This window comes from Chrysoperla carnea, chromosome 4 (genome assembly GCF_905475395.1).
Source record: "Chrysoperla carnea chromosome 4, inChrCarn1.1, whole genome shotgun sequence".
NCBI lineage: Eukaryota > Metazoa > Arthropoda > Insecta > Neuroptera > Chrysopidae > Chrysoperla > Chrysoperla carnea.
In genome coordinates, this window is record NC_058340.1 from 39,343,972 (window position 1) to 39,371,036 (window position 27,065).

General features: G+C 29.5%; 1 protein-coding gene and 1 non-coding gene across 2 annotated transcripts in view; both read right to left on the bottom strand.

Moving 5' to 3' along the window:
- Positions 1-2,062: 2,062 nt before the first annotated feature.
- LOC123298136 (sodium-dependent neutral amino acid transporter B(0)AT3) overlaps positions 2,063-27,065 on the bottom strand; it is a 38,182-nt gene continuing 13,179 nt past the window's right edge. The window contains exons 2-6 of the mRNA XM_044880049.1: positions 6,445-7,269; positions 4,240-4,920; positions 3,572-3,933; positions 2,666-2,929; positions 2,063-2,370 (exon numbers count right to left, since the gene is read on the bottom strand). Coding sequence (XP_044735984.1) covers positions 2,172-2,370; positions 2,666-2,929; positions 3,572-3,933; positions 4,240-4,920; positions 6,445-7,146 — 2,208 coding nt within the window. The 5' untranslated portion in view covers positions 7,147-7,269 and the 3' untranslated portion in view covers positions 2,063-2,171. The remainder of the gene's footprint in view (positions 2,371-2,665; positions 2,930-3,571; positions 3,934-4,239; positions 4,921-6,444; positions 7,270-27,065) is intronic.
- Positions 3,986-4,057, bottom strand: Trnaq-uug. Its single transcript has one exon. It is a non-coding gene; the product is annotated as a tRNA-Gln (tRNA).

Below are 27,065 nucleotides of genomic sequence, written 5' to 3' on the forward strand. Positions count from 1 at the left end.
CGTATTTCAATCAGAAGGAAAAAACAGGAATTTTTAAAATTTTTTAAAATAAGAGAGAGTTTAACAAATATTTTGGGGTTGAATTTTATTATTATACCTTGCGATTCGACTTCTAGGTTAATTACTATATTCTAGGGTTCTCATCATAATTCCTCAACAACATAAAATTGGCTTTCTATTCCGAATTTAAAAAACAAATTTTTTTCATTTTAGTTGTAAAATCTTATTATCCAAAGTTTAATTAAAATTTATTTCAAAAATGATAAAATATAAGACATATATAGATATATTTCAGCATAAGAAAAACATTTTTTTTTATAAATTCATAACAGGTAAGTATATAGAAAATTTTAGTTCTTTTAAATATCTGTTTTTAGATAATTGCTTCAATTTCGTTTTAATCTAATATATTTAAGGTACATAAGGCCTTAGTTTGATAAGAAATGCTTCTTTTTTTTTGTTACAATGTATATTATTATTGTCTATAATATGCAAATTCTATGACATTTTTTAAATATTTATTTCCTGTCTATGATAATAACGATATTTTAATGATATTCTTCGATATTCATAGAATTCATTCAATGATTTCATTGCGGATATGTTTTAAAATAATTTTTGGATATGTATTTTTGATACCACAATAACTTACGTGAAATTAAAAGTTTCAGTTTTGAAAGAAAAAGGCTTATTTTAAAGTTGACTTGAATGGCATGACATACTGCAAATAGCTAGTCACATCCCAAAATAATCAAAAGACCGTAGCCTTCATTCTGGGAAAATATAGATTCATTTTTGTTGCCAAACTATGATCATCCGTGATTGTTTGTGAGACACGGCTTAGTTTCAATTAAGACTTAATAGACGATTTTCGCAAACTATCAATAAAAACAAAAAAGCGAAATATTTGTTTATGGATTTTTAATTAATTTTTACTCCCAAAAACTAATTTAAGTATTTTCAGTTTTTGAGAATAATATCACTACAAATCTATTTCAATAATATTACAAGAGACGGTATAAGATCGATCTTCACCCATCTGATAACCAGATGAGACATATTTTCAATAAAATTTGATTGATTTTTAAACACTTCTATCATGGTTCTTGTATATCGAAAAGTGCTCATAACTATTTTAAATTAAATAAATTATAATCAATTTTTTCCACGGAAGGCTTTTTTCAGACATTATACCTATATTAAGCCTATACCATTATTTTCGTTATTTAATCTTTCTTCTGTTTAACAGTTCGGTGTAGATCTCTTCATACCATATGAACAGGTAGGTCAATAGGTATGAACAGGTAGGTAACTACACCGATGATAATTGGTATCAGAAGAAAGATAATTTTATTACGAAAATAATAGTATACGTTTGCAAAAAAACCGTTTATGGAAAAAATTGTTTAAAATTAATTTAATTAAAAATGGCCATGAATATTTTTCGATAGAATCACCGAATGTCAGATGGTTGAAGATCGACCTTATACCTTCTTTTAGACTATATGGAAAAAGATTCAACCAACCAAATCAAATTGAAAATTTTATCTCGCTGGTTGAGGGTGTGAAAAAGCTTGATTTATGCAAAATTTGTGAAATAATTGACATGATATGTTTAAATATTTCAAAGATTATGAAAATTTCCTTTTTTTGATTGTTGTATATCGAATTTTATTGCCATGTTACTTTATATATTATATAAAATTCGTAAAACATAAATGAAATTGATATGGTTTATTTGTTCGTTGATATGTGAAAATTTAAACAAAGTTACCCTAAAAATGTCATAGAATCAAATAGTAAAAATACCAAAAAATGAAACTTACAGCCAAAACGACGGATTCCCTAAAATTCACTAAGCTTTTTAGTTGTTTTTTTTTTTTTTAATATCTACAATAATATAATTTCACATGTAAAATTTAATTTTATACAAACAACAAGAAACATCAACAAAGTCCAATTTTAAAATATTTTTAAATTTACAGTGTGCCTCAAAAGTCTATTCAAAGATTTTCAAACACCCTGTATATGCAATATATAAAATTGAACTTTGTAAGTGCATTTACATAACAAGTGACTTTAGGCCTTTATTTTAAATCTACGTGACCACGAATAAAATTTTTATTAAAACATAGGCCCTATCATTCTTTATTCAATTTGCAGCATATATTTTAAGTGTCATCTTCATCATCATCTTCCCGAGGCCCACCTGTTGGACAACATAAGCCTTCGGATCCATCGGCATGAATACAGAAGAGTAACGTCTCTGCGGTACTAACTTCATGCGGAACAATACCATGAAATTCTTTGAGATCAGCTGCTGGGAACCAGGCTTTTTCATTATCATCAATTATTACAATTCCATAGGCCCTAAAAATTTATGTTATCAAACGTTAATAAAAAGTTTCCAGAGTAAATTCATTCTTGTTGATCTTGTAACTTCAATTTACGAACAAATAAGTACGTACCAAGAATCAAGACTAGCAAATTTTCATTTTGTACTATTTCCTGCGTGCCAGAAAGCCGAAATATACTTACCCCATAGGTAGGCAAATTATGGCTTTTTGAATTACATCATCTTTTGATTCAAGTTTGTTTGAGTCAAAAAATTTTCTCAAAACATTACATTACTTAAACATATTATATCATTTCAAATGGTATTTACCTGCAAATTGCAACTACTGGAATCCACAAAACAGATGCTAGAATTAATACTAGCACCAATACAATAGCCCACACTGGCCATTCATGAAATTCTGTAACACCATCTCGTTTCACCCAAGCTGGATAACCTGAACCCTCTACCGCAATATCAATAAAACTAGCAACTAAAATTGATAACATTGCTAATGGTGATAAATATTTCCAACATATAAGCCAATATAAACCAGGACGATTTCCTGTCATTAATTCAATATCATCAGCAAATCTACAAAGTAAAACGAATAAGTAAGTCAAACAATTGGTTATTTTCGTGATAGTTAATCAAGGAATTCGGCGGGGCCTATGAGGTCAATAAATAACTATGGATTTCAAAAATGTAGACGGACTTCTCATCTTATTACATCGAGTTTCATTAAATTCGGGGTTGTTCGGCGATACTCACTATTTTCTCGCTTCTTGAAAATTATTTCAGTTTTGGCTTGATCCATTATTTATTTTTCTGTTTTACTAAATAGCTAGATTTTTAAGGCTCTGTCACGTCAATGAATTCTATGGCAGAACCTAGCGTCGGAAAATCATACGTCTCACGCCAGTTGCAAGTGACAAAACGGTTTAAGGATTGTTTTTGTAAAAGAACTTTGTCCCTTCCCACATTTTTCTGCTAATAAAAAGTGGAAATCGTGGAATTAGTACTATGGTATATGTGGGACAGTAAGAAAGTACATATTCTGTGAAGTGCTAATAAAATTAAAAACCTGGAAATGGAATTTTACTCCCATTTAAATCAAAACTGGAATACTATTTAGTTCCGTTGGAAGCAGAAGCGAGAAAATGCGTACCCCTAATTTGTATTTATCTAGTCTATCAATTATAAATTACTGTTCCGTTTTATTACAATTTAAATTACCTTTTCAATCCGTATACGTATGATACGCTAATGCATTCGAAAAATGCAATTATTAATAACGGAAAATTTCCACTAAACATATCGAACAACACAAAAACGTAGCTTCCAGCCCCATGCGCAAATGACATTGATAAAAGGCAGCATGCTAAACAAATACCACCAGTTAAATACTCTTTTCTTAAATTCGGAAACAACTTCATATCAACAATAGATGTCACAACACCTTCCAATGTTCCAAATTGTGAATCAATACCCAAAGTAAATAACATCAAAAAGAATAAAACTGACCAAAATTGAGCACCAGGAAATTGATTGATTGCTTCAGTGAATATTATAAAGGCTAAACCGGTTCCAGATGCTGTCTGTAAATGAAACAAAATTATTAATTATGTTTGAAGTTCAAAAAGTAATGTTAGGTTCCACCGAGATTTGAACTCGGATCGCTGGATTCAAAGTCCAGAGTGCTAACCATTACACCATGGAACCTCGATGTTCGATTGTTCAAATAAAATTATCAGTTCAATATAAAAATGTATATTTAGGAAATCTGCCAAATTTTGTTTACTAATATTTATTTGGCTAGATTCCAAAACGATAAAAAAAACTAAATAAATTCTGGGGTGATGAACAAATAAACACCATAAAAATATGAAATTTATATCACTCACGTTATCCAATTCTTTTTCTAGATCACACACTGGCAATGCTGGCATAATTAATGTTGTAAATCCACCACCTTTTGCTGTAATATTAAACAGTGTCCCTTCTAACGGAAGTTCCTCTAATTTTGTATAACTGTCATCACCAAATAAATTTCTTAACGTATAATTACGCTGTTCTAAGCATTTATCATAAATCATGGTCGCCTTAAAACCAATTATTGAGAATACCACAATACCAGCAAACATTGACGTTAAACAATTCGTCAATGACACCATGATCGCATCTCGATAACAATTGTTATTCACAGGATTATACGATGAAAATGCAATCAAACCACCAAATGCAAGACCCAGTGAGAAGAAAATTTGTGTACCGGCTTCTAACCATACAACAGGATCTAATATCGTGTGCCATTTTGGTGTGAATAAATGTCGTAAACCATCTGACATCCCTTTTAATGTTATACCACGAAAGAAAAATATAATTAACACAATGTATGGAAATGTAGCGGTTACGTAAACAACTTTGCCAGATGATGCGATGCCTTTTATCATACACATATAAACAAGAATCCATGCTACTATTAAGGCTAAGGCTATTTTCCAATTAAAGGATTCTGGTGTATTAATATCATCCGATACTTGTAATGTTGTCCGATACCAAAAGTATTGTGTTGGGCCACTGATCTAAAACATAATTACAATAACTTGTGAGATCCTTGAACACACGCAGTATAAAAACATTTACTAAAATTTTTTATAGACAACATAATTACAAAAATGGAAAACTTTTGTGTAGAAACTCATATTATTTAGAATTCATGAATTTTCCGAAATTGGGTCCTATTCAGGATTAAGTTAAAATCCATAAAATTGTGAACAAAGGGAGGATAAGTGAAGGAAATTGAGGGCTATAACACAGTAGTCTTTGTTTTTAAACTTTAAATTGTCCAGCAAAGCGGACGGGTGTCTGCTAGTTCAGTATAAACTATAAATAATAGGATATTATTTAAATGATCGTTATTAGAAACTTATCAACCCGAAAACATACCCTGTCAAATAAATTAGAATCATTAAAATGTGTTCATAATTAGTGAAGCTATAAAATAACAAAGCATTCTAGGTACGACATTCTAGAAATATAAAAAACCCTAAACCTCTAAGAGACAGGAGTAAGTTCAAAAATTATGGGATAAATTTTATTCATCTTTTTAATGCTTACATTTGAATGCTTTAGGGGTGGTTCCCGTCAATTTTTATGTTTTTTTACCAAAAAACATTTCGTAATAAAATTCGTACACAGTATTATACGTATACGAATAAAGATTGTATAGAGTTTTCACGAAATTTTAGTTTTTTTAAACGGTCTATTTGTTACCTTTTTTGAAAAGGTATGTGATTGAAATTTATTGATTTGAAATATCACAAGCACACAATATTATTTCCATCTTCGAATTCACTATTATATTATTTTCATGCTCTGTATATTTATAACATTCATTCTTATTGTACTAACAGAATTAATTCAATTCCAAAAGTCTCAATTCGAATATTTATAATGAAACATTGGATAATTTATTACGTCGTTCGTAGTTTAGTTGAAATATAAATGAAATGAATTTTGCAAATGACGGATGGGTTTCATCAAAATATTTCATTAAGTAATAAATTATTTTGTTTATTTTTTTGGTAATGCGTGTAGTAAATAGAGCGTATTTTAATTATGCACTGCTATTATTTAAAATTAACTGCCAATAAAAGATTTTCTTTAACTAGTCTTAAACGACCCGAGAAATCTTTTTTCGTATGGGATTTTGATTCTGAAAGTGGTTGGAATAACTCGAAAAGTTTGCAAGTAAATTTTTGTTTTGGAATTTGATAAAACTCGTTATACAGGGTGGGCCATTTTAATCTATGCATCTGAATATCTCGCCAGAGGTCCCCCATCAAACTCTACAATTTGTGTTGAAGTTGAATAGATTAAAATAGACCTTGTATAGACTAACACAAAATTAGAAAAATTGAATGCATTAAACGAATGGTTGCCTATTTTCCATGATATCGGTCGAAATATTCTATAAAGCCTTTTCTTCTAGAGGCGAAATCGAGAAAATTAAGTGCTCTGTTTTCACTTTACGATATTAAAAGCCTTATCAATGAAATGCAGATTAAGATGAAAGAGAAATAAAAATAAAATGCACAAAAACTTACTACACATTCTGGTTCTGGAGTGTATGAACCATTTTCAAAATATTTATTGGGACATTCAGACCATGGTAACTCAGATTGAAAACTTTGTACAAAATAAAATAAACACCAGGCAATAATTGTATTGTAATACAAGGCAACATTAAATGAAACCACCGCACTACTGATACCAATTCCAGCCAAATATGGTGATACTTGATTCCATACTCCAATTGCACCTTTACGTAATCGTTGTCCAATTGCTAACTCTAAATAAAATATCGGTATACCTTCAATAGCTAACATCACAAAATACGGTATTAAAAATGCACCACCACCATTTTTTTGTGCTAAATATGGGAAGCGCCAAACGTTTCCTAAACCAACAGCATAACCAATTGTTGCTAATAAAAATGTTAATTTACTGTCCCAAGATTCACGTTCATCTTCACCACATTCTGGCTTAAATACGCCTTTTTCTTCGATGTTTTGTAATTTATTTACATTCCCAGTTATTGGTTTGGTGTTGGTTGTAGGTTTATTGGTTTGTGGACTTGTATCTTCGAATGCCTGATTTGTTGCTCCATAAGATGTGTTTGATGAAGTGCTATTTTCAAATACTAATCGACCACGTAGTTCTTTCATTTCGAGTCGATCTATTGAAACTTGTCTAGGACACATATCACGTGAACTTTGTCTACGGACTAAATGTGCTGTGTTTGCCATTTTACAAAATTTTTTCCTTTTAACGCTTTTTTTCGAATTAATAACGTGAAAAATATGAAATTTCTTGAAATGTTGATTGGAAGATGAATTAATAACTTACTACATAATGGTTGGTGGTGGTATCTGAAACAATAGAAATAATTTATTTTTCATTTTTTCGAGGAAAACTATCAACTCATTGTAATACAAGTGAAATTTACAAAATTTAAAAAACCCCCGACAAATTTTTAGGTTACGGAACCTTAAAGTCGCACTTGAAACATATATAAGAACACTCACTCACTCCATTAAATTACCTTTTTTCTTAAAGTTTTCTTTTATCTTGAAGATCGTCTCCCCACTTTTTTAACTTTTTTGAGTACGGAACCCTAAACTCGCCCTTGAAACCAAACAACTAAAATCGGTTCATCCGTTTAGGTGCTACGGTGCCACAGAGAGCAGACACACACACACACATAGCGGTCAAACTTATAACACACCTTTTTTTTAGTTCGGGGGATAAAAATGCCAATTCCTTCTTTTTGGTTGTTGGAAATAACAGTGCTGAATTTAGGCTTGGGCCAACACGTTGCCGTGCAGGGTAACAAAATTTGAATAAGGTCAACATTCAAAAGGTTAATCTAATTTTTTTTTTGTTCAAGAAGGGCATTATAATCATTTTGGTGGTACCGATTTTTAATAACCAAGTATTAAAATGAAGAATTTTAAAAAAACATGACTCGGAAAAGTTCACATATTAAAAGGACATTTTCTCCAATACTAATAGTAAGATTCACTTCCTAACGACTTCTTTTAGTTTGGTTTGTAGCTTCCACAAGCTTTCATGTTGTGAATGCTAACACAAAAATAATAATTCGTTACGTGTTACCTGTAAGAACATCGTATACGTTGATGGATGTTCTCTAATAAGACTTGATGTATTATACAAGTAAATATGTCACCTCACAAAATAAAAGCATGAAGTATTAGGCACTTAATAATAAAAATATTTCCAAGAAAATTCAATAACGTTATAATATTAAAAGTTTAATAAACCGATCTTTAGAAAGTTAATAAAGAACTAATTTTTACTGAATGTTTATAAAATTTCAAAAAATTTTCAATTCTTATCTGTTTCTAATAACAATATTTTTTATACGAAAACTTGTGTAACAAAATCTCTAAATCTTACATCAAACGTCCTAAAAACCATTTCTAATAACTTAGCCTGCTATAAAGATCTGCAATGTTATAGACAGGCAAACCTACCCTTCTAATTTCAACATCTCTTCTTTTTCCAGACGTTAAGGCTCAGTGGCCGAGTAAATAAAGACACAACCGCCTTTAACCGTTTGACTACTGACTGGGGTGTTCGAATCCAGGAATAGGCAGTTATTTAATTGTATATATTCGAATGTAGTTTAAAATAATTAAAGACTAAAAATAATGATGTGGGTGGTCTCTGTTATAGACTTGTAAGCCAATAAAACGGATATTAAACCCCATTATTACTAATAAACATAACTGCCCTTTCTTCATTAATGTTTGTCAAACAAACATTGCTTTTGAAAGACATAATGGATAACAAAAATTTGCAGATAAAATATTTCGAATAGCAGCAGTTTAACTTCTGTTTGGTAGATGTTACCACGTGATAAAAATGCAAAGTTATAGAGTCCTAAACCTTCCTTTATTTAAATAGATGAAGAGTATATTAAAATTTGTAAATTTTCAAATTTTACTACTTTCTAAGAATAATTTTTCCAAAAATGGGTTTTCAATACAATAGAATCATCCTGTATCTCCCTTCGTTATTATATGATTCACGGTGAAAATTAGAGTAGGTCGAGAGAAAAATTAGTGCAAATAAAATACCGTAATTATTTTTCAATGATAAATGAAATATACCAGTACGTTTTACGTATAACATATTTTCCACAGATACCTCTTACAACCGAAAAGATAATGAATTAGTAATTCATTATTATCACCATATTTAGTCGTACTTATACAATGCATGTGGTAGGGAGTACTCATAGTGTGCGGTTTAAACCACCCCACCTCCAGGACGAACGTTTTTTTTTAAATATTTGATACATTTTACATTGTGGTCTTCAAGACTATGGTACGGTAAGAGGTTAAATTCCTTAAGCATTTAAAAATTATGGCCACGGTGCTAATCGTGGCGGCATAATCGGGGCGATTATAAGTATGTGTTACCGGTTATTAAAATAATGTGTTCTATTAGAATGAATGGCACATTTCTTTCTTTCTACTTCCTACCATAAATATTCCGATTATTAACTTCCAATTGTGTATTATAAGTTGTTGACTAAACGGATAAAGAAATTAATAATTGAGATTTTATCAAGTTCTTGAGGCCACTTTTTCAAAAAGACAAACGTATTATTTTTCCAAAATTTTTTCCAGAATGTATTGCAAACTAATTCTTATATTTATTGATTTTGGCCTCTTTAACTTCCCAGAGGAAGTTACCGTAATGGGATCGATTTTGAAAATATCCAGTTTTACATATTTCCACGGATTCAAGGCCTTAATATCCGAATCAAAACTTTTCAATGTCATGTCTGTGTGTGTGTGTGTGTGTGTGTGTGTGTGTGTGTGTGTACATATGTGCGTATGTTTGTTCGGATTCTTTCCCCTCGATTATCTCGCAAACCAGTTGTGACATTAACACGTGACTGGGCTTTTTCGACGCGTAATCACGTATTTAAGAACTGAAAGACAATTATTTCAGCAAAATTAGTTGAGCCGTTTTGTAATGGTAATAAAAAAACTGAATAAACAGAATCTGAAAAGTGCAAGAGATCTTCGAAACATGATCTATAAATGTTAACAAGACTTTTTTATAACTTTTTATTATACTGAGAAGTTTTTCGTGTAGACCTCGAGGATCGCACCTGAAACAATTTATTCTTATTAAATTATACTGCGTTTATAACATCTAATTTATTACGCAGTGTGAGTAAAAGTTCAATGTTTGGCCTTATTTAAAATATCAAATGCACAAAACATTATCAAATGTACAAATCATTATCATTTTTAAAATTGAGAGAAGTCTCACAAATGCACATCATTCACATATTTTCTCACAAAAAAACTTCTATTGTATTTACATAGGACACATAAAAGGTAAAATAAAAATATTTTTACGTGCTCGAATGATAATCTTTCGGATTAAATAAAACACTTCAAGTCAATGACTTTTTCTCTACATTCTATGAAATCTTTTTTTTTGTCTTCAGTAAATTCAAATAATACATTTTCTATTATACAGGATTTCATATTATATTTTAACACTTTTTCATATATATATTTTTTTTGTGTGACAATATATATAATCGATATTTTCGACAGAATATCTCTTAAGGCAAACTTTTATTGTACATAGTCTGTAGAAAGTTTAAAATCAGAGCTTTTAAGAATATAAATAGAAATTATCGTCTAACATTGTAGAAGTAAAATTCGATATTATTCTTAGTATACTGTCTGCAAAACTAACTACAAATATCTTTCACCAAATTATCTAACGTTTTGATGACTAACACATAGATGGAAATCCATTGATTATTTTTTCTTTAAACGATTTGGGATATCTTAATTATTTTCTTTGTGGTTAATCATATTTTCTCGATTTTTTAATGTCTGAATTCGATAAATATTTGAGATCGATTATTTCAATCAAAAGTTTATGTATATATAGTTCAATTGACGACTAAAGGCAACCTTAATTTATTCCAAAGAGGATACTTGAAAGATAGAAACTATAGATTCTTGAACAAGCCTACTACGAGAATCCTGATGCTTATGAATAAAATTTAATGACGTCATATATCAAACAACTTGAACAAAACGATTCATCAATCAATAAAGTTATAATTTTAAGATTGTTTTTAATTTAAAAACTATTTTTAAAACAAGTGAAAACAAATAATTGACTGAGTTAATTGTTGAAATGCCATGTATAGACAGTGTTGATGACGCAATTGTTTATTGTTTTACGTCACGTAAGTAAAGAAAGATATCCATTCTTAGATAGCCACACACACATACCTGATATTCCTATATAATACTAATAAAATTTGCGCCCTTGTGAGTGAACAGTGATGCTTACGACAAAATGTTTCAAATAAAAATTGTTTATTTTTTTATAAAAAATATTTTTTACATTTAAACTTTTGTTCTATCTCTAACGGTTTACAAGATGAGTCTTATGGATCCAAGACTCAATTAACCTATGTTGCTCATTTACGAAATCGATTTCAGTTTTGACGCCCTTATCACTCCATAAAAATTTCAGCTTGATATCTCTTTCCGTTTTTGAGTTCTCGTGTCAACAGACAAACGGACTGGTGGACAACCGAAAAAAAGACTAATAAGGTGCTTAAATGAACACATGTACCAAAATTTGGTTCGTAGCATCAATATTTTTAAGCGTTACAAACTTGGGACAAAACAAAGTATAGCTTGATATATTTCATACATACATGGTGGTATAAAAACACCATAGGCTTGAAGTTTAATAAAATTTTATTATATGTAAATGGTTTAAAAAAGCAATATTTCAAATAAACATTCATTGATTAATAACGCCTTATCTCATATATTATTTCTCCATCCTGCCACATCGCGACATCTTCCTTATTATCTTATCAATTTCCAAGATTTACCCCTCATTTTAAAACTTAACGGCTAATGAAAAAAATATACTCGCGCTCTAAAAACTGCTTAGGAATAAAACCTGTTAGAGAAATAATATTAAGATCTAATTTTGTTCAGTATGCAGTTTTATACCATATCTGTAATAAAATTGCCTTTAAATAAAATGAAAGTAAAATAATGTTGAAATATATGACTTATATATTGTTTCTCTAGCCTAATTTTAGCCACGGGTACCTATTTTTAGTACGGGTAATTTCGCACGGATCCGCTAGTTTTAGTAATATAAATTTTTTTCTATCAGATTAAATATTAATTATACAATAAACAAATTAAAAGTACAATTTTACTGTTAATAAAATAAATATTATATTCTATTAAAATAATATGGCACATCAATAAATGTAATTACTTTTTTAAATATTAACATTATTACTAAAGTTATTTTTATACAGGGTGGATTACACATACAGATGAATTTTTTAAAAATCATACTTTTTTTATTATTCGAAAACGGAAAAGAAAGCCATAAAACGGCAAAACACATTTCATCTCATTTTAAGGAGGAATGAAAATACACTATTTAGAGATCACCTTTATGTAGTTACATAGGTGTCAGCATGGTTTTTATACAATGTATATATAAAATATACATAGTATGTTAAGTTTAGTCCCAAGTTTGTAACGCTTGAAAATATTGATGCTACGAAAAACTTTTGGTATAGGTGTTCATAGAATCCTCTAATCAGTCCATTTCCGGTTGTCTGTCCGTCCGTCTGTCAACCCGATAACTCATAAACGAAAAAAGATATCAAGAGTTGGACTTCGTAAATGAGAAACTTAGGTCAATTGGGGCGTAGGACCCATCTTGTAAACTGTTAGACATAGAACCAAAGTATAGATAGAAAAAATGTTTCTTATAAAAAAGTAAACAACTTTTGTTTAAAACATTTTTTTGTAAACATCACTGCTTACCCACGAGGGCACATATTAGATGCAAATTTTATAGTATGTATTAATATGTGTAATGTGATCAAAACTGTCTATACATGATATTTCAACAATTAACCCAGTCAATTGTTTGTTTTTATTTGTTTTATATGGAACTACATCTACTTCTTCATTTTTTTGCAGCAGATTTTTATTCTCTCTCACAAAAAAGGAAATTTTTTCAACTAAATCTCAATTTTTGGCATCTGATTTTGATAATTTCAGGTTAAAAAATTTCCGCCTTAAAATTTATTCTAACAGCAAAATTATTTTTTTTGCAAATTTATATTTTTTATCAAAAAACAAGTAGTTTTAGTCCACACAAATTTTTCCTATATTAATCTTACAGTTTATTTGCTTAAAAATCCTAAAATTAGGTAAAATCATAAAGTTTTATGTTTAAAAATCAAGAAAAAAAAATTTAATGAAAACTAATTTTTAAATTTACCGTAAAATGTGAAAATCCCTGCTCAAAAGCCTCTGCCTTATGTATAAGGTGACTAAATATTTATAAAAGTAGTGTAATATAAGGAGACAACGCTTAGGCATCTTATGTTTTGTACATTAAATTTAGTAAAAAGTTTCTTTACTTGATTCACCACTTTAATAGATTTTTTCCCAGTTTCTTTACGCTATTAAGAAAAGATTACTTATACATAAAATTGATGAGAAATATTACAAAATCACTTTAAAAATCATTCTGTATCTTTGGTCGTATTAGTATCGTATATGTATTGTGTATATCCTCTGCCATTATAACAATTTAATGTGTATTTTCCTTTTACCCTTTGGGGAAATTCTATCCATAATATTAGAAGGTATCTCTCATATGTAGTGTATGTACACAATGATAATACCATGAAATACCATATATAAAAGTCTGTCTAGCTTATAGATTACAATAATTGACAATACAACAAAAGTAAACTCTTCAACAGTCCAACTTTTCCAATAAATCGATGTTTGACTTAGATTTGAAGAGAATACACTAAAAGTAGAGTTAATTAATTAGAGAAAGCAATTCTCGATGAACGTTATTCTTTTAAGGAAAATTCTACAACTTTTATTCTAAGATAGTTTGAACTAGTCTTATGATATTTTTCACTTCATAAAGAACAATCATTTGCCAGCTATGAAATTGACAACAACCGATTCCACGGAAACCAGTTTAAATTAACCTTTATCTCAGCAATAAATAACTAGAAAACTGGTAAATTATGCTGCGAAAGGTGATTCGATAATAAGAATCCAATAATTATTCGATCCACAGGCAAAGTCATACTATATTTACAGTACCTATATGACTAGGAAAATGACTTTCAGTGAAACTTTTTCAAACTGCCCCCCAAAAATTTTTCAGATCGTTCTGATCAAAAACTATCACGACCACAAAATTTTTTACGGGTAGTTTTCGAGCTACGTGTCATATATTTGTAATATGTGCAGCTTTGATCGCCCGTAGCTCGAAAACTACAAGTTAAAAAATTGTGTAACGGTGAGAACGATCCAAAAATATTTTGGGAGCGGTTTGAAAAAATTTTACTGAAAGTCATTTTCCTATCTAATATTGCGGAGTTCTTTTGTCTTATGGCCTGAATTAAGGCTTTAATTTTTGTTAAACGTGTAAACCAATCAAATACTATATATGTTTACTCTTATTTCAATACCAAGAAGATTTTAAACTATAAAAATGAGACGACATTACGAGACGATAGAAAACATTCAGTCTTAGAAACGAGATGAGAAAGTATGATAGAAAATGTTTACAAGTCGAGACAATATAAGAGTCGTGCTACTCTCGTTTCGTCTCATCTAGCTGCTCTAGTTGCCACAGTTAGAGACATAGACAGGTGATCGATTTAAATGTATTTTTTTATTGAATGGCCTCTCTTTTTACGTAGATTAAAAACTTTATATATATATATATTTCCACAAAATTTTAATTGAAAACCTTTGCCTGTTCTTACGTGTGTATAATACATGATCCAGTTAAATGGAATAACATACGTTTCGTCAGATATATCACATAATATGTAGCGATACATTTATATGATAAGTTATGCAATATTGTTTGCAAAGATTCATTGATTAAACGACCCAAACTGCCATCAAGAAATTTATTCATATTTATATATTCATAAATTCCATAAATCCGCATCTTCAGCTTTATGATAAACTACAGTTCTGACTTTTACTTTTTATTTGCTCTTTAAACTTAAGGTTAAAGTTAGAGGCCATTAGCAATCAATATTCATTAAGTGTGTATTTGTTACCAGAAAATGTTATAATAAGGTATTCTGAGGAACACTTCTAGATATTCTATAGAATACCACTAACGTTAAAAGAATCATGTCAGTAAAGGAAAAAAATCGTAAATGAAATGGCACCAAGCATCTATAATTCTTGATAAGTATTGACAAAATTCCGTCGAATTTAATATGAAATCTTGACTTTAAAAAAATGAGGTGCTAATTTTTGCGAAATTGAAATTCAAGAAGGATTTCTAGAAAAAATTACTTGTTGAATATAAAGTTCTCATAAAAAACCCCCTAACTCCCTAGAATATTTATAAAATTTTTATTATTCAATTTATTTAATTTTTAGTATTTGTAATGTTAAGATGAAGCTTTTATATATATAACAGAAGGTTTCTGTTCACCGTTTCTTATGGACTCAAGTACTAAGATAAATATAAAAGTTTTGCAAAAAAAACTATCCAAAAAAGAAACGCTGGGCTTTTATTAGCTAACATTTGCAAAAATTCCAAAAGAGTTTCGGTGGATTCATTTTTCTTGATAATCGTGAATGGTTAAATGTAGTCATAAAGAATCCATGCATCATATAAAATTTAAAGTTAATCGCATAGTTTTTTCCTTTATCTTGTGTCATAAAATCGATCCAAGACTGAGACACACCCAACGTTCAATCATTCATGAAACTTCAAGACGTAACGTAACCAAAGAATTATCGATTTTGAACATAGAACATTTGAACAAAGGCCTGTTAAAGTAATAAGTGTTCTTAATAATTATTTCATCAAACAATTTAATTATTTATTGCTAAAACTCGAGTTCATTAAACTTGTCTCGGAAGTCGGAGGTAACTCGAGTATATAATAAAATGTGCCATAAAATCGATCCCTGACTGAGACACACCTAGCGTTCAATTTTTTAATCATTCGTGGCACTTCAAGCCATAAAGTAACTATAGAATTATCGATTTTGAACATAAAACATTTAAACAAAGACCTGTTAAAGAAATAAGTGTTCTTAATACTTATTTTATCAACATTTATTATTTATTGCTAAAACTCGAGTTCATTAAACTTGTCTCGGTGGTAATTCGAGTATATAATTAAATTATACTACTGATGTCCTTATTATAAATGAAACTGGAATTCAACAAACAGAGAAGGCAGATACAATGATTAAATGGAAACATAATATAAAAAAAGCTTATATTGAAGAGGTGGGAAAGTTGAATATTATTTATAATACATTCGTTGTACAACACAATCTTATTCTATATCTATGAGATAATAATTGTACAAAGTAGGTCAAAATAATTGAACCAGTATGTATTAAAGAAAATACTTAAGTATGCTAAATTAAATGTAACGGAAATAGTATCCGGCAACAAGTTACCCTCGAATTAACACTATCAAATATTTCAGAAAAATATTTCCTGTCAAACTTTCTTACAATGACAATATCTCAAACAGATTCAAATTAGAAAATAATAATGATAAAACAAGACAAAACTAATTTTAAAGTGGGTTGGGTTAGCACGAATTAGTTTTTTTTAAAGGTGAGTTATGAGTACACAAAAATGCATACTCTAATTTTTGACTTCTTTGATTATTTATATTAACTAATATAGTACGTGGTCGACCAAATTTTGCCCGTAAAGCAGCGAAATTCAACTTTTTGTATTCAAATTCTTAACACGTTCACGTTTTTAAAAAAAGAGTATAAAAAAGCAAAGAATTCATCATGAAAAATGATGAAATTAATTGCAAAAGTTTATCAGCAATCAGCAATTACTGAACAATCTACGAAAAACTAATTTTTATGTTCTTTTATAAATCGGTATATTTGATACTCATTTTAGTTGGATTGGTTTAATATGTTTCCAGTCAGGGCAGAATGATCTTTTTTTAATATATTTAATTGTATTTAAAGATATTACTCAAAACTATACACAACGTTATATACGTTAGTTTAAATTTCTTACTTAGTTTGGTGCAATTTTTTTGAATGTGTATATATTTGTGACTCAATTCTTTCCATGGATCCTGAAGGCATAAGAACTATGTAGTAGCTACTAGACTTTATGGAGCTACAATAAATTGTATATATGAGTATTACAACAATGAATCAGTTTTATGTTATAGTTGTGTCAAACGACAATAAACAGTGTGGAAAAAAAGTTCATCATCGAATTTGAATGCGAAAACGATTTAATTATTTATTTAAATATTGCTAGCTGAATTGAAAAAAGTATTGAGATATTCGTTTATGATATAGGCAATCATAAGGACTGCTACTCTTAAATCTTCGTTCGGATTCTTGCACCTCGATTATCTCGTGACCCAGTTATGACATTAACTCGTGACTGGGCTTATTCGACGCGTAATATCGTATTCAGCAGAATTAGTTTAGCCGTTTTTTAATGATAATAATAAAACTGAATAAACATAATCTGAAAAGTGAATAAAACGCATAATTTATCTATGGAGATAATGTTAGTTCCAGCATAAGCTGCAGTACAGTTTCGAAGAATAATCTATGAAGGCTAACTAGGCCTTTTTTAAATGTTTTTTCCCCTTTGGAAAGTTAGTCGTGTGGACTACAGGGGTCGCACTCACACGAGTTCAGTACCACATCGACTCTGTACTGCCAATATATTTATTAGACAATTCATCCATTTAACCTCTGCTGAGACCCAATTTAAGCTTGTTATCGTATTTTCTCAACAGACAAACATTACTCCAATTGAAAGCATGGCAAGGGTAATTTCATGGAGAGTGTTCTTTGCTAAGTTTCAATTGAGAGGTTAGGGTTCCGTACCTGATAACTACTAGAAAAGAAGTCAAATGGCTGAGCCAAACTAAGCACACTCTCGATCAAATTACCTTTCAAACAAACAAAAACATCAATGTTCATTCATTTACGAGCCCCGATACCATAAACGAGTCGATCAGACCTGTTTTTATGTCAGAGGGCTTCTTTAAATTTTAATTTAATATTATTTATCAAAAATAATTCCAATTTTAAAATTGACTAATAATATATAAGCTTCAATTTTCTTCAATTCAATTTCTTGAATTTAAAGTTCAGTGAAAATACTACTTATCAACAACAACGAAGTCTACTTTGAGATACTGCGCATGCGAATATGTTATATATGGATTGAAAATATTCAAACCATTTTATATAAATGACATTCTTTACTTTAATGAGAGATCTGGTCGGCAGAGCTTGTCTTCTGTAACTGTATATACGTTATTGATTTGAGCTTGTAGCAGTCTAGTGAACGTTTTAGTTATCATCCACCAGATAAAGAGAGAGCTATGTCATGCTGATTGCACTCACAAACGTACGACATCAACAGACTATACCACTTACGAAAAAATATTTTGTTTACTTACAACTGTTGCCGCTAGTTACAAGTTGTATATTCAACTATAACTACTTTTGGTTTGAAGGCAATAGACGAGAACCCTTATCAGAGGATAATAGTTGTATGTCGCACAGTGGAGTACTTGTGATGTGATTTTTATGCTCAAAATTCAAGACTATTTAGGTGGACAAGAAAGAAATGCTCCAGATTTTCTTCTTCAATTTTTTTAATTTTTTCTGCTCCTGAGCCACTTTTCATCTTACCTATGCTTGCTTTTGTTTTCACGTAACGTGATTCTGTAATTATAAGTTTATTTAACAAAATTTTGCCCGACAAAACTTGCCACATTAACAAAAGGCTTTGAGTATGATAAATTTAATGAAAAAATTACCTTTTTTAACAGCAAATATGTATCAAAAATATATAATTACATTAATAGAAACATTAAAATTAAATTCTAGCAAATAAAGCACAAACCTTCCTCTTCAATATCCAATATAAATCTTTACTTAATTGCACTAAGAACAAAAGTAAACATAAATTGAATGACACGGTAAATCAAGAGCGGCGACAATAAAACATGTATTTGTATGAGCAGCTAGATTGCGGGTTACAAAACAGGCAAAGGGTGAGGTTGAGGTAACTCGAGAAGCCTGTTTGTGATGTAGTGGTTATAAACTACACCAAAAAGCAAAATGCAAAACCAAATAGTTGAAATAAAAACTTTGTACTAGTAGTTTGCATTATCCTGCAATGTTTCTATCGCGACCTTTTGCCGAAATAAATTTATAGTTTCTCATTTACATAATATTTTTCACAACTGAAAGCGGTTGCGTTTACTAGCACATCCTTGTAATAATCATTTTTATGCCTTTTTAACAATGAATGTAAATTATACATAGCAGACACTATCACCGTTGGAAACTTCCTGTCATTCCACGCCATATGCTATTCTTATAATTTAAACAAAAGTTTTCAAATTATTCAGTCTAAGGGCTGTAATTTTAATATAATTTAGTTTGATAATTAAATAATGTAATTTTTATTTGCTGGACAAAAATACGGTTGCTTTACTTGCGCGCTTCCCGCGTAAGATATCGCAATGCCTCTCAAGCAAAAAACGTACTTCACCTCTTTCTAAATTAAATAAGAAAAGAAAATGTCTAAACTCAGCCGTCTTTAAGTTCACTCTCGAAAACTTTGCCAGCTCTCTTAGCCATATCTTTATGTAAATATAAAGTTCTTTTTTTTGGCGTCACTCTTCACGAATTTGTTGATCTAATGAAAATATCTAATATATCATAAGTACATATTTTTATGGCATCTTTAACTTCATCTAAAACTATTAACGAATATCTACGGAATGAAATGTCAATCACACTTGTGAAGTTTTATTGCAAATATTTGTGATAAAAGAATACAATAAAACTCTAACTTCAACACTTGATAAATATTAAATATGACTGACTAACTCATTTTAACAATGATATAATAATAATAATAATATTTTTTTGAGTGCATATAACTGACATTAACAAAACTATTATTGTTCTTTTCAAAGAATAAGAACTTTTATTAAAAACAAACTAATTTTTTGACCTCAATGCGTTTTAAATAATCGTTGAAATTCTTTTTATACCTTTTGTGATTCAGATGATAAACGAAATTATATTAAAACAAGTGAAAACAAACAATTGACTGAGTTAACTGTTGAAATACTATGTATAGAGTTGATTACTCTATCACATTACACATGCATACATGTCACACACATATAACTGATATACCCATATAATACTACAACTTGCGCATAATATGACTTCCGGACCACTCTTTAGTTTAATCCTGACATCACATTTTTTACACCAAAAGTACATACCCTAAGACAACTATTTTAAGTAAACTTGCACAATGAAAAATTATACCTTATATCTTTTTTCTTTTCAAAATTTCGGAGATATTTGCCATCAACGTTTTTTCTTTAAATAAAAAATTCGCTTGAATGAACTCTGGCAATATTGTTATCATGGCAATACTTTTCAAAAAATACCAATTTTTCCATGTTCGTTACTTTATACTTAATACCTAGATGACCAAGCTATGCTCGGTATTTTTTGAGTTAAAAAGACAAAAATTTTATTACTAATATAAGACCGTTTAAAATGTCTCCACAAAAATACCAATTTGAATGTCTCGGTAGTGTATTTTATTTCGTTAACTACGATATACAACAATAGATGTCAGGAAGAGTCATATTTTGCAGTTTATGTTTCAGTTTTTCCTGAAAACACTGATAAAACGACCTAGCTAAATCGAAGATATATAAGATATATATACAAGAACTGCTCGTTTAAATATATAAAATTTGACAGAAAAATTTTCTTTAGAGAGAATATTGAATTATAAAAGTCGCTAAAATAAATTGAAACCCGTATTCTTCAGACATAAAAAGAAATATACTATTTATTTTAATAGATACATAAATATTGTTTTATCTGACCTAAATTTGTATTTTCTGTTCAAATTTTTAATTAAAAATTTAAAATAGGTTAAAGATTACAAATGACATTCACCATACACAACGTATTATAATGGTGATTTTTTTCTATTTACACGGAACCATTTAATGACCAAAATAACATAAAATAATTTCATGTTTTGCAAATGATTCCATACATACTTTTTTGGTAAAATGTACTCTAATTAATTACATTTTGTAATTTGATGAGTAAAAAATTAGCAGTTTTAACTTGCACACCGTTATCATTATTCTTCATTTAGTAGTAGGTAGGGTGACCAAACCATTTAATTTTAGACCCGAAATTGTGTAAAAATAAAGTTTACTCCGATTTTCAGATTATAAAAAAGATATCCGAACTTTTTCGAATTTTAATTTGCAATAATCCACTTATTTTTGAAATCCTAATTCACGATTTTTTGAAAATTTAGGACTGGTATTTAAATGAATTAATTAAATCTGAAAATTGTTATACAGCTTTTATATCGCATTTAGATAACAGTTATGACAGTCAGTCAGTTTAACGATAGAACAGAGCTCGTCAGTCAGCTCTTATTTATGAACAATAAATAGATAAGATTCATTTATGATTTCCGTGGTATTTAAATGAATTTATCAAAGCTTAAAATTGTCATACAACAATATACAAACTGTATAAAAATTTTCAGCTTTAAAAAATTCATTTAAATACGTAAAAAAGGCTCAAAATCGGTTCACCTAGTCAAAAGTTCTGAGGTAACAAAAAAAATACAGTCAAATTGAGGAGAACCTTCTCGTTTTTTGAAGTCGGTTAAAATTATCAGGCAAGATTTATGGTACAATTTATGTAAATTATACGGAACCCTAAGTTTCTGCGACATTTCTCTAAGATATGTGAAAAATGAAATAAAATAAAATACGTACCATTATAATACAGAATTAATATATATATAAAAAAAATTTTCTTTTCGATAATGTTCGAGAAGAAAAAAAAAATGTAATTTTCTTATCGCCTACAACGCCTAAAGAAACAACATACTACAAAATACATTGTACAAATTGTTTACACGCATTTAACTTCCCCAATCATTCATGCTTGATATTTTTATGCTGTACGTAAACACATAAATATCCTTTTTTTGTTAATAGTAATAAAATTGTCTATATATATTTTATTAGTTTCTCAGTTTCTTTTGATTTGGAGAGGAAGAAATTAATAATTGTTTTTCGATCTATCGAATACCACTTAATTCGATTCTATAAGACTATATTGTTGAAGGAAATGTTAATTATTTTTAATCCCTTGAATTGTTTATTAAATTTTTAACTGCCAATTCACAACCATTCCCGGTGTTTATATTTAAATGGTGGAGGTGTCGAGAAGACATCCAAGGTGGGAATGAGAAGTGAACAGTTTTGAAAAGGCTGTAAGAAGATTTTCCATCATTTTTTCTGAATTTATATTAGAATCTGAATTTATTTTTCTGAAGACTGAGCAATTTAGTGTTTTACGAAAAGAAGGCAAGAAGGCGTATTATATTGTATAAAATTGGAATTGTCCAGCATAAAATGGAAATGTTCATTAATTATTATTATCAGAAAACAAAAAATACGTTGTTATAGAAGAAAACATACCAAGAAAACTTTCATTTTTGTTTACGGCTAATACGAGAGCTAGAACTTTCCCATTTAATTTTTTTGCATTCACATCAATTTTCTTTTTTATCGCAAGAAAACCTTTTTTTTTTTACTAAATTTTTCGGTTAACTTAGCCATTGCTTAGCCCTAAACAAAAAACGCTACCTTCCTTGGCATGTTTTCTTCTATAACAACGTATTTTTTGTTTTCTAATAGCAATTATGTCAAATTTAACATTGGGCCTCCGTTGATTAATTGGATTATATCGTTCATATAGAATTTAGATTTTTAGATTTTTGTATTTTGTGTGGTTCTATTAAGTAAGACGAATTATTGAGTTAGCAACATGACAGCTCTATAATACCTTCTTACAACTAAATGAATAAGTTTTGTAACATGAGAGAAACTTGAATACAGAAATTAATACTCTGTTTTAACATAGATTAAAATGATTTTACCATCTAGTAAAAGTAGCGGGTGGTCGCTAATATATTTAACTGCAGAATAATTTTCTTTACATTCAAATTAAACATAAATCATGTTATGACCACCCAGAACATGAAAGTTAGATTTTATGTTTTAAGGGGAGGACTTATCCTTTTTACATATAGCGCTCTAACGCTGTATTTTATTAATATATCTGCTGTTTCTTAAAATTTTTTTCATATAAAATTTCGGGTGATATAAAAAGTACTCAACTAATCGACAAATGAATTCGATTTTTGAATTTTTTGAGTCAACATTAGTCTATTTGCTAGGATCTATCAAGTTTCGAAAGCACAAGTGAAAACAAACAATTGACTATGTTAATTGTTGACATATCCGGTATAGAAAGTGTTAAATGTCAGCGCTTACATTATTTTAATATCAATGTAAGATATTTTTCCTATTAGCTGTGTTGATTTGATATTTCATCACGTTTATCAATTTTGAGTAGAGTACAAGATTTTCATCTGTATATTACTTATTTTTACGTATTTTCATCTCTGTTTCCAGGAATTTTTATTTTTCTCTTGGGGTAATTTACAGATCTTAGATAAGTATAAGATAAAAGCATCAGCTCGCTTAATTACAAAATTTTTTCCCCGTTTGTCTACGTTTATGATCGACAATAACGACAATGTGAATCAATCCGAGAATTCATTTAAGAACATTTTCCTAATGATTATCCACTAATAAAAATACAGTTAAACTTTTATGAAATACAATTAAACTTTTAGAAATAACCTAAAAAAGGTTTCAATAAATGAGACAAGCGAGGCCGCGGGTACAGACATTATAATATACATATTAAGTGATTAAATTGTGGTGGTGCGTAAAATAAATTACTTTTATGATATTGATTTTTAAATGCATGCAGTATACTTTATGTTGGTTTTACAACTATTGTTGATGAAGAAACGTGTTAATAATTTATATAAATTATTATACAAACATTTTTTTAGTCATACTTCTTTAGGCGCTATGAAAAAATGATGATAGTCAATTTTTATGATGCGCGCACACAAGGTGTCGCGAAAACTACATGTTGAAGTTAGTCGATAAACGAAATGTCACTCACAATTGACCAGGATAGAAAGAAGACAGATGATATTTGTTATTAACTAAAAAATATATCTCCCACTAGAACCTGACAGAAATTTAGCTAGAAACTAGTATGGAAGCGGGTATTTGATTTGGCCTAAGCGACGAATATTCAGCGAAATGTGTGTACATTATGTTCTCATATTTAGAATACAATAAACACATCAATGCATTACATATCTAGGTATGTGTGCAACAGGTTTGTATTTGTCTCTTTGAGATAAGTGCTAAGCGAAGTTGCAGCTGTTTATTTCCCTTGTGATTACTAAAATTTTGATTGAATTATTAATAAATAATTAATCATTCATAATGGATAATGTTTACTGTTTATTATTAAAAACCAGCTATTTTCTGATATTATTATTTTTTGCAATTAATTATTTTCAAAATACCACTAAATGGAAAATCAATACAGTTTTGAATAACATGTACCTACGTTTGTAGCATGATTGGTATTTGGTATTCGAGCGAAAATTATACTATTAAAAAAGTTGACGAATAGATCATATTTCGAATTGTAACTGAATATTCGTTCCGTATCTACTGAAAATCATTCATGGAAACATTTTTTCTGAAGAAGCAAATAAATTCTTAATAGCTGAGCTAATTTATATTAAAGAATTTATTCATTAAAGTAACTAATAAATTATTGTAAAGTTTTATAGAAATAACATAAATTCTATACTAAAACATAATTTTATAATTACAGTAAAGAAATAAAGAAATTGAATTTAATTATACGTATTTTCAAAGCAAACAAGTGAAAACAAACAATTGACTGAGTTAATTGTTTAAATACCATGTATAGACAGTGTTGATTACTTTATTACATTACACATATACGTGTATACCTATACGTGTCACACATACATAACTGATATTCCCATATAATACATACTATCCAATTTGCGCCCTCACGGGTAAACAGTGATTTTTATGAAAAAATGTTTCAAACAAAAGTTGTTTATTTTTTGATATCTTTAAACTTTTGTTCTATCTCAAACGGTTTACAAAAAGGGGCCTACAGACCCGAGACCCACTTGACCAATTTACGAACTCGACCTCATTTTTTATATCCTGAGTACGATGGAAAAATTTCAGCTTGATATCATTTTTCGTTTTTGAGATCGTGTTGACAGACGGACGGACGGGTGGACGGACAACCGAAAATGGACTAATAAAATGATCCAATGAACACCTATACCAAAATTTTTTACAAACCTGGGGCTAAACTTAATATACTATGTATATTTCATATACATATACATGATATAAAAAGCATTAATATAATCAATTAATGATCTAAATTGCATATCATAATAATTTCAATACACACAAATTTAATTTTCTATGAGAGCACATTAACACAGATGTTGTACCGTAAAGCAAAAAAAAGAAAAAAAATGTTATATCGAACAACATATACAAGGTGAACCAATTTTACCTAATCGATAAAAGAAAAAACCTTGCAAGGTAACTAAGCTACAGAAAAACAATTTAAAAAAAATAATGCTGCGTTCAAGGGGTGGCATCTTTTAGACAATTTGATCTTTGGGGCCATTCAAGTCGGTCATCTCCAGGTTGTTCGATAACATCGATAAGAGATAGCAGAGCATTTTAAAATAAAAGGCTGTTATTATAAGAAAATAAACAAAGATTGTTTGAAACACTTTTTCGATAATTAAATAGTTTGGTCAGAAATTCAGTACAAAAGTAGAAGAGCTTTGCTATATAGTAAAACAAATTTTTAATAAAGCCAAGGACATTAAAATGTTTCCAACATACTTTATCATTTCTTATAAAGACATCCCTTTATAAATAAAACTTTTCTGTCTCTCATTCATTTTTTGTTAAATTTTTACATTCATTTTTGATCTAATCAAAAATGTGTCGAATAAAATATGCTTGTTTTTTAAACTACTTTCTAATTTAAAGTGTCCTTTTCTCTAGTATCGGTAATCAAGGTAACTTAAACATTCACACCCCGCGCCAAAATTTTTCCCCTTAGCTCAACATTTTTTCTTTGAAAAAGTTTTTTGTTTTTTAGTTATTCTACAAGATTTTTCCCACATTAAAATAGCTCACTCTTTACACAAAGACTTAGAACTTTCAATGTAAAAATATTCTATCCAAGTATACTATATTTTATAAAAATGTGTTCAATGCAATAAAGTTTTTTTTTTTCATTTTTATCATTTCTTTTGTATTTTTTTTTCTTGTTTAGTTTTTTTACTATTACGTTTATAAAGATAGATGTGTTAAAGTGCTTAAGTATTGCGAATTTCGCGTGAACACACCTGTGATTTCAATATAGTGAGTAACGACTAACAAAAAAATTATTACAGAACAAGCTAAAACGATAAATACCGTATAGAATGAAATGAAGTATAGAATTTAAACCTGGTATGGGTACCAGGACACAGGGATATTCCAGGAAATTGTGAAGCCGGCGAGCTTGCCAGAAATGGCACAAAGGTGCCGGACACAAGCATCAATAAATATCCGGGAATTCCATTTGCGAACTGCAAGTTGCTTCTCAAAGAGGATATCTTAAAAAGGACCAATCTTAGATGGAGGGAGAAGCGTACTTGTGGTACTACAAGACAGAGGTGGTGTGAGTACAATTGCAAATCGCCTCTGTTCGCAAAGTTTTTGCGGCTATTACAGGACACTGGTTAGGCGGCACGCATGCTTAACGCCTGGCCAGGCAGTGAATCACGACTACTGCAAGAGCTGTCACAGTAGTGAGGAGGAGGAGACAATGTCTCATCTTCTCTGTCACTGCCCAGATCTTGTCATGAGGAGATGGACTTACTTGAGCCAGCCTCTCTTTGACGACCTCTCCGAACTGGAGTTCGTCGACGTCAAAGCTCTCATGCTGTTCTTAAACAGCTCCAAATGGTTCATGGATTAGTGGCCAGGAATGGGC